The sequence below is a fragment of the Micropterus salmoides genome, unplaced genomic scaffold (assembly GCF_014851395.1).
Source record: "Micropterus salmoides isolate LMB-PRFRI ecotype aquatic unplaced genomic scaffold, ASM1485139v1 Ms_hic_scaffold_1, whole genome shotgun sequence".
Lineage (NCBI taxonomy): Eukaryota > Metazoa > Chordata > Actinopteri > Centrarchiformes > Centrarchidae > Micropterus > Micropterus salmoides.
Window position 1 is genome coordinate 15,903,457 of NW_024040040.1, and position 9,802 is coordinate 15,913,258.

At 42.7% G+C, this 9,802-nt stretch overlaps 1 protein-coding gene across 1 annotated transcript in view; it reads left to right on the forward strand.

Annotated features, from left to right (window-relative positions):
* LOC119904014 overlaps nucleotides 1–9,396 on the forward strand; it is a gene marked incomplete in the record, with an annotated part of 13,757 nt that extends 4,361 nt beyond the window's left edge. The window contains 7 exon segments of the mRNA XM_038720370.1: nucleotides 65–200; nucleotides 428–630; nucleotides 793–929; nucleotides 1,097–1,238; nucleotides 1,354–1,635; nucleotides 1,787–7,166; nucleotides 8,059–9,396. Of these exon segments, the coding sequence (XP_038576298.1) occupies nucleotides 65–200; nucleotides 428–630; nucleotides 793–929; nucleotides 1,097–1,238; nucleotides 1,354–1,635; nucleotides 1,787–7,166; nucleotides 8,059–8,069 (6,291 nt within the window).
* Between the last annotated feature and the right edge of the window lie 406 nt (nucleotides 9,397–9,802).

The following is a 9,802-nucleotide window of genomic DNA, read 5'->3' on the forward strand; positions in this document are numbered from 1 at the left end:
GCAATACAGGTGGTCTTGATATTGAAATACTAGCAAGTTTCTGTCCTCATGCTCGCTCTTTCAGGAATGTGCTTTGGCCCTTGCGAGGCATCAGAATGTTCATTTACTTCAGGTGGAGCGTTTGGTTCAGGGCAACGGGCCTTGGGCCAGCCCAGCCTTACAGGCAATCCTCAGTGAGTCCAGTTTACCTCAGAGTGAAGGTATGTAACGTGGGAAGTATACACACCACTGACATCATTACCTCTCTAGCTACTGACTACACAAAGTAAGTTAATTCCTCAGATTTGGCTCTTGTGTATATTAATAGCTTATTTGAGTCCATCTCACACTTTTCCTGAAAGCTCCCGTAAAGGTGTGTCTGCGTGTTGCTTTGCATTTGACCTTGTGTAGGTAAAGTAAATTAAAACCATGCTTAACTATTCCTCAGTGGATGGGTGCATCAGTTCTGAGCTGCCGGTGTTCTTTGAGCTTCGGGTGCGCTACCTCTTATCCTGTGAGCGGGTCAGTGAGGCTATGGCCCTGGCTAAGTGTTGTGCTTGGCATCCCACAGCAGGACAACACTTGTTCTTCCTCCAGGTCTACCTCACTTGGCTTTCCAAAACTTCACAGTATGACAGCCTACACAAAGAGGTGGGTGGTCTGTTGTATGCTGAAGACTAGCATGTCTTTCGGTCAAATGGCATTTTTGCTTCAGTCTGTTGTACCTGTTGCTTTAGTTTAACTAATCCAAAATTGTATTCTAGAGAACAATCTTCTGGGCTAAACTGATGCTTTCATTGTCCTGTTTTTCAGGTGGCAGACCTTAATGGTAAAGATGCAATTCACATCATCTGTAGTTTGGAGTGTGAGGAAAAGGATGAGTTGCTACTTGCCCTTAGCAGAGCCTTCCTCTCTGAGCAGCTCCACAGGGGAGACATGTACCATTTGTGGTAAGGAAACATACATGTGATGCTAAGGTAATGAGAAGTCAGTAAACACCAACTAAGGCCTTATGAGGTTCCTAATTTCTACAAAAATCGTGGCAGCCATGTTATACATTTATTTACGCCCCGTTTAAGTAAGCATTACAATCCATGTTTAACTCTTTTCTTTGCAGCGATCTTGTCTTCATATGGAGTAAACTTCATAGTCGGTTGAATACATCCAAGCAAGATCTTCTTGAGGAGAGTCGTCAGCTGATGTTGTCTGCAACCAATGTCAGCTCAATCTTCCCATTCATCAGAGCCATACTACAAGAAGTGAGACCAAAATTCAAACTGCAGTGTATTTTTATAAGATTATATAAGTAGATGTGTACATTTCTCTGTGTATTGCTATGAATATTTTGCAAGTCCATTGTTTGTATCTCACTAGCTGGGTGAAGATGGTATCCAGTTCTGTGTGGAGCTTTGTGCTAATGCCCTGGAGTCTTGCCTTCCCTGTGATGTCGTCACCAAGTCCCTAATCTACAAAACCATTGCTGGCCTGCTACCCAATGACCTGGAGGTTTGCCGGGCGTGTGCTCTTCTTGTCTTCTTCCTGGAACGCACTGTTGAGGCCTACAAGATGGTGTATCTCCTCTACATGCATCCTGATCAGGAGTATAACGTGGAGTACAGCCCCATCAGAAATCATATTCGCTTCGAAACCCTGCAGGTAGAGTTATTGCGGGGTTTTATTTTTTTTATTTATTTTTTTAACAAATCATGACAGAGAAAAGGCATAGTTTATGATTCTCACTCTGTCCACGTGAGCAATACAAAATTGGTATATGACATTGTTGCTTGCTCTTTCTATGTCTCCTCAGATCTTGAAGAAGGATCTGTATTTTGACCCAGAGTTTTGGAACCTCATTGCTTTGCGGACCAACTGTTTGAAACTGATGAGTGAGAAGGTGGTTAGCGCTGCCCTTGAAGAAATCATGGAGGACAAATGGATCCTTAACTATTGCACCAAAGAACCTGCTCTTCGATCGAGCTCGTCAGCATGTCATAACAGAAGTAAAGGGGCACTTCAGGTGGCAGCTAAGAAGCGGCACCATAAAGAGGACAGACATCGCAAAGAGGATACTGATGCTGCATCCAAAAGATTAAAAGTGGGCACCGGCAAAACACGGCTACATTGTGAGAACACTGTAAAGAAGAAAGGCAAGGACTCATCATCTGAACCTTTGAGGCGTTCATTTTGGCAGCTAGACAAGCTACAGGACAATGTAGCCGTTGGGTATGGAGATCTAAGACGCACGACACGACTCTCGGAGAAGAACCCACCAAAACGGAGGATTAGAACACCTAAGTGGCTTTTGGAAGACTCAGGAACTCTCGAAGGGAATAACGTTTCTCCAAAGATCAAAAGGCATGGGTTGAAACATCAACAGCACCATCGATCCTCTGCCGGAAAGAGGTCTGAAACTGATCAGATCAAGAACAGTGCAAAACACAAACCTTCAGTAAACTCTGATTTTATGGCGAGGGAAAACAACAGGAAGAACCAGAAAGGCTTTTCTTTGGACTGTCAAAAAACAACCACCCCTCCACAAGTAATTCTTGAGCTCTCCCTACCAGACAATGAATTGATGGGGACATTTATTGAGGACACCTGCAACAGACAGAGAGGGTTCCCTCAAGTGCTTTTTTACAAACCTACAGTGAAGCTTCCTGCCACATCACAACCTGTGAAGACTGTGCATCGCAAAGAGGTTATTCTTAGAGCGCGGGACCCAGTTATGTTTGCACAACAGTTGCACTGTTATGCTCGGCGGCAGAAAGGGAAAGGTAATGGGCTGAATATTCAAGGCTCGGTATCAACAATCACGCGCTCCTCTGTGCAAGGAAGTCCTCCAAAAGATCCGCAGAGAGAGCTCTGTGGAAAGCCTGCTGCTGAGATGATTTCCTCTCAGACGTCAGCAACAGCTGAAGAGACAGAATCCCCAATTATAGAAACAGTCCTTCAAGCTCACAGCACGAGAAAAGTCTTGCAAACCCTCACTTCAACAAGAGAGCTCCCCAAAAAGCCTGCTGCTGAGATGAAAGCTACCAAAACGTCACAGACATCAACAGCAACTGAAGTGACAGAACCCTCGATGTTAAATAAGCCAGTGCAAGCCCAAACCATAACTTCAGCAAGAGAGCTCTGTGAAGATTCTGCTGTTGAGATGAAGGTTACCATTGCCTCACAAACCCCTAAAGTGACTCAATCTGCAGGTTTAGATAAAGTCTCTAATGCTCAAACTATAACAGATGCATCAAAAACTTCAGCTGAGGTTTCTCAGACTTCACCTGTCGACAACAATCAGACAGTAGTTACTGATGAATTCCCTCCAGTGTCTAATATGGCCACCATGTCAATCATCGGAGCTGCTGGTCCCAAGGGAAATGGGAAACAACAAGTGATGTCACTTTCCTCTCTGGATCAAACAAGCAAAAATCCTGGAGCCCAAGCAAAAGCAGGCACTGCAGAGGTGCTCCCCTCTCTAAGGAACAGCATTTCCGACGTGGATGTGACAGACGTTTCACTCAAGCTAGCAAAAGGACATGTGGCTTGTGAAAAAAATACAAGCCTTGGAGAAACAATGGTCACTCTAAGTAAGACAGAGGTTTCTTATTCGCCTACAGATCAGGACAATATAAATGACATATCTGCTCTGACATTAGTAACAGAAATGGTTACTGAACTTGCACCTGGGGCACTTTCTCGAGATCTGGAGAATCACAAACAGCCAGCTCCAGAGGACAATACCGCCAAGGAGTCGTCAGCAGGAAGTAAACCTAAAGTTGCTCATAACGCAAGATTACGCACTACCTCCAGCTGCTCTGCATCAGAACTGGGGGCCTCTGCATTTGCTGACGCGCAAGGGAAGAAAGTGGGAACACAGGATAGTGCACCAGAAGCATCTGAGAACGATGAACCTATAGATACATCAGAGGAAGCCAAGTTGGAGTACTGTTGTACCTTCTGCAACAAGGTGTTTATGGGAAGGCGGGTTGTAGCACACGCCATGTTCCATTATCGTAAAGACGAGTGCATGTTCTGTGGGACAATGTTCAAAGATGACCTCTTGGCCATGATGCACCTGTCTAATCATATTGAGAAGCTAAAGAAGAGCAAAGGGTCAGCTGGTAACACTGCCCAACAAAACGGGGTCTCTGAGACCAAAGATATCTCCACACCTAAGACCTCGGCCAAAGTTAAGTCCACAACCGTGTCTTCAGGGCGCCGGAGCAGTGGCAGGCAGAGGAAATCTGCTGTCTGTCCTAAATCAGTAAGCCTTCCAGATTCAACCCCATCTGGATCCAGAAAGTTAAGATCCAATGACAAGTCAGTGGATGGTTCATCTTTACAAGAAAAGAAAGGGAACGCGTCAACGCACCTTAGTAATAAAGCTCCTGTTTATAAGGTCAATGGGCATATTGCCAAAAAGAAAATGCTTGACAGACCGAAAAAGGACGCCTTAAGCTCGGAAGCTAAGCAGCCACTTACACAGCAGAAGAGTGGTGGAGCTGAGAATCCCAAGTTGCAAGAAAACCAAGAAACTGAGATGGATTCCTCTGCGACATCAGCTCTGGTGGACACACAGGTTGGCCGTTCCACTGAAAGTAAAATTAAGTCAGCCACAAAACACGATGGGAAAGTTGTTGAAGAGAAGAATGTGGAGCCAGAAGAGAAACTTTGCTGTCCTGTGGATGGTTGCGTCTGGTTTACAGACCTGTCAAAAAATCGTGTTGCACTCCTGTACCATGCTCTCGAAGATCACTACGGTGAGGTCAAACCTTTAGAATTGGCGTTCCATGTCGGGAACAGCAGATGTAGTATTTGCATGAGGGTTTTGTGGAGTTTCGAACATTTTCAGCACCATGTTGAAAGACACAGACTCGCTCCTCGGCATCCTTGCCCTCACCAGGGTTGTACTGCAAGGTTCAAAACCGGGATGGAAATGAGACGGCACGCCAGGAGGCATAGTCCGCTGCAGGCAGTGTGCTGCCTCCCTGGTTGTTCTCAACTATTTATTTGTCTCTGGGCACTGAACCTTCATGAAAGAGAACACTATGCTTCCAAACCCACTAAACCAGACAAAAACACAGATGAGCAAACGGGTGACAAACATAATACCATGCTGGCTGGGAAGAAACATCTGGATCTTAAGCCAAAAGATGACATTTGTTTCACTACTGTAAATAAGACTGTGATTGCAAAGGCTTCTCGTAAATCAAGACAAACCGCAAATAATTCGTCAACAGAAAAACAGGTTAGTGCTCCCCTCAGCACTGTCAGAGCATCTCTGTTAAAACAGAAGTTGAAAGAGAACCGTGAGCGCAAAAAGGATTCACATGTCTTGAAGAATCTTTCTAACAAGGACACTTCCTCACATTCCACTGTCCCTAATCTGAGATTAAGGCAAACATTAAGAAAAGTAACAAATACAACCCCCAAAACTCTCAAAGTCATCTCATCGTCATTGTTGAAACACAATATCAAAGTGAGGCATAAATTCAAGAAAAAGCAGGTCAAAGTAAACACAAAAGGTCCTAAAAGAAGAGGGCGTCCTCCTAAAGCAAAGAAACCTCTGCATGATGAAAACACTACTGCAGGTCAAAACAATGAAACTGTCAAAGACAAAACTGCTCCACAGAAGGATCAGAAAAGCAATGCGCAGCCTGCAAGCCTTCCTAAAGCAGCAGAGACTTCAAATACAAGCAACACTTTACAGGAAGAAGAAAAGTGTGAGCAGATCCAAGATGAAGTCAAAAATAGGGGAACATCTAGTAAAGAATCAGAGTCTAAGAAATCTGTGAACAAGCAGGTTAAGACGAATCATATTAAACAGAAGGGGGTCTCACATAATACCTCTACAGCTATATTGACAGCTAACAGTTTAAATCAATCAGTCACCACCACCTCAGCAGACAAAACACAGAAGTTAACCACTGACAAAATGAAGAAACCGCATGAAGCGAAAAAACGCCCCGCTCCTAAAGAAACCAGTAGTCAAAGTGAATCTTCAGACTTCTGCAAGTCAAAAAAGCACAAGGTTACAAATAGCAAAGCCAACACAGAGATTGTCAAGAAAAAATCTCCCCTCAAAGAACCACAGTCTGCCTCGAAAAAGAATGCCACGTCAAAAGCTGTTGTCCCACATGAGGCCACAGCAAAGAGAAAAGCAGAAAACAAAGACTCCACACAAAACAGCTCTGATAATTCTGCGCCTGCCACTTCTGGAGAGAAAACACTCAAGGTACCAACAGAAGGAAAGTTAAACAAACCACATAAAGAAGGAAAGAAAGAAAAGAAAAACAATGCCACTTCTTCAGACTCAGGCAAGCAAAATAAGAAGCACAAAGACGTTAATAAAAAGGGGGACAAGAAAGCAGTCAAGGACAGACGGCCGTGCAAAGATGCAAGCAAGACATCCGCTTTCAAAAAGGCAGCCAAGTCCAAATCTGTAGACCAGCAGGTTGAGGCTAACACAGCAGAGAGCTCTCCTGGTGTGGAAGGAAAAGCTAAACAAGAAACATTAGATGCCACACCTGACACCCCCTGTTCCTCCATCCCTGCTGCTACAACTAGCAGCTTAGATGAAACGACTTTTCCATGCACTGCCACTGAAGAGAACATGCAGAAAGTAACGAAAAAAGAAAAAGACCCCAACAAAGCAAAAAAGAAGCGCAAGGATGTTCATAAAGAAGGTGCCGCAAAGGCTGTCAAGAATAACGGCAAAGATCAGGGTGTTCCATCAGCATCCAAGAAGCCAGCAAAATCAAAAATTCAAGTCCAACCAAAGCTAGTGGAGAGCTCCGCCGGCGAGGAGGGAAACGCATCAGCGGAAACGGCACAAAGCACAATTAGCGGCGCCGGATACGCTGTAGTAACGAACGGACAACCGGCAAGGGAGGAAGTAAAATCAACGGTGTGTAAGGACACTCTTGCAGAGTATGGGAAGAGGCCATACATGCGTCTGCCACCTACAGCGTACCTGGATGAGAAGTACATCACCATGCCAAAACGGAGGAAGGAGATGCCTTTCCACTCGTCTCCGAGTCCCCCTCGTCAGCAGGCGAAAGTTACCGCAGTTCTGCAGAGACAACGATGTGCCAACTGTTTTGCTACATTCAACAGTGCTGAGGATCTGCAGAGTCATGTCCAGCTGCAGAAGTGTTCCAACCTCTTTGGATTTGACTCTGATGATGAGGGTGAGTCTGCCGCCGCTATTATTGAAATCCAAATCAATGTAAGTGTCAGTTCAGCAGGCTTGAACCTTGACAAAACTGTATTGGCTCAAAAACAAGACAGCTCTGATAAGACGACAAGGTTTATGCTTCAAGGAAGTGTATTCACATCTCAACATGATTTCAGGTGCAAAGGCAAGCGAGTGCCCGCACACTGAATAGATACTGCCAAAAATGTGATTTATTAAGTACAAATAGGACCTTTTGACACAAAGTAGAATTCAACAAGCTCACATATAGACTTCACCAGACCAACCAAGTGAATCCTAGGTTGACCCTACATTTGTTTGACCATCTGACAACAAATTCTGATAGACCGTTGTGGCCAAAAATGTTATCACGATTAAAAAATTTCATATCATTTGATGTCGATAATAATCACAATAAATGTCAAATTATTATTTCTATCAAGTTTAAAGGCTGATTTTTGCTCCTGAGTGAAAGCTGAAGAAACCAAATTGTTAATTGTTGTTTTAAACTGCTTTATGGTCAGAACATGACAAAATAGATACCAATCAGTGGATCTCTTACCAAATCTGAGGTAGAAGATTCAAAACAACTTTGATAAAGTCATTTTTTTTTTTTCAACAAAAATGCTAAAAAACATTAAGGCTGCCGCCACACACCGTAGAAGTCAGTGTTAGACCTGGTACTCTCTGCTTTCAAAAATATTTTCTGTTTTGAATTGTGTAGACCTCAAAATAAAACAACATGTACAAAATTTTCAAAAGAAAAACAAACTGTATTTGGGCCAATGTAGTGATAAATAACGCAAGCACAGATTCCCATTTGATAAACTGATATTTAGTTTTCATTATTCTCTTTCATTTTTTTTTTTTTTTTTTTTCTGTTTCAGGTAACAGTTGAGCATGTCTAACTAAGTCAAAGTGACTGACATTTTGAATGCATAATAGACGGACCTGTGGACCTTAATGGAGCCCCTGGATCGCCCCTCAAAGGATCAGTGCTCTCTGGATGACTTGTTTATTACTGTGGGCAACCAGTCGTTTATGTGGGACTGAAAAGAGCTGTGAGACTTGCAGCATGTGCCTGTGACACGAGGCCCTGGAGAGGCCAGAACACACAAACTAGCCAATCGATAAAAAGACATGGGAACTGACTCCCAGTCAGACTGTTAGCAGAACAGCTAGTACTGAAGTGCCTGCTCTGGAACCGCTGTGCTGTTTCCAGCTGCTTCACCTGGTATGGAGATTATGCATTGTGGTTTAAAGACTGGATTATTGGAAGCTGTGAAGGAAAAAACAACAACAACAAAAAAAAAACTGACGCTAGATGACAGGCTGCTCCTGCTATCACTAGATTCATCACTTTTCACATCAGTAAGCCATATAATTCCATTGTTTGCTTTTTGCACTCTTATAAGATTTCTCAGTTTCTTTCTGCTTAAACTCTCAAAGTGATGCGGATTGTACAACAAATGAAGCATCTAAAAACTCATACTGTATTAACATCCTAAATATAATTTAACTCTGACAAGCTGTAAGATTGCTGTATCATCTTGGGGAACTTTTATGTATAATTCCTGTTTAAATGCTAATTTTATTTCTTATATCAAGTTCCCTATGGCGTGGATTAGGTCTGTGGCTGTCCTCACCATGAGTAACCAGTAGGGGTCAGCGTACATCAATTTCTTTTTGTTAACGTCCTTTTTGCAGCTGAAGAATTCTACATTCAAAGCTGCTCCACTGGATTCATCACTGTACAGACTCAAAAAGCATCTTCACTTCCAATCACATACATCAAGCTGTATTTCCTTTAGCAATAACAACAAACATGCCAGTATCTCACTAATATTTTAACTGATTTCTGTCTCTGAACATGTCTATTATTTGCTGCCAGTGGAGCAGCTGACAGTCTGGCTTATATTATATTTTCTCACTTAAACAGATTTTAAAATAGTATCTTTACTGAACTGTCCAGGACCATAGACACATTGATTTCTCTTTTAAGGTGAGTGTTCTCTTTGAGGTTTCCTTTAAAGAGAAACTGTCATAAACTGCTACAGTTTAAAGTGTCACCAGTCTTTAATGCGCAGCAGCAGGTTATATTTATTTGTTTTATTTTCTATCTTTTGTAAATATTTGAAGAGTTTCAATGGCTTATTATATAAGGGGGTGATGGAGCCGGATTTATATTTTGTTCCTGAGATAAAAATAAAACATTTGAAATGGCATCTATTTTGTTGGCCTTGTTGTGGAATCCAATACACCAGAGAAGTGCATTTTGTTTTTCATCAAGGGCAATGAGAAGTTTATTCTAAAAGTAGGAAATGAAATGCTTCAGCGCACTGGCAACATATTAAGACAGCAGGGTTAGACAGTGGGCTGCAGAGGAAGAGAAAATATTAAATTATATCTAAAGTAGACTGATCCCTCACAGGATAAATCTTCACCTTTTACAACCTTTGGCTAGGGTCTTACAAATATTAAACTTTGCAATCCAACATGTGAAACTATTTCAAAGGTAAAGCCAAGGAGGTGACCCCAAAAGTAATATGTTTTTAGCCAGTGTAAATAAGTTCAGTTAATTTACAAAATAACAAAAGTAATTAACTGTAAGCCCCTGCTGCCCCTCCAAAA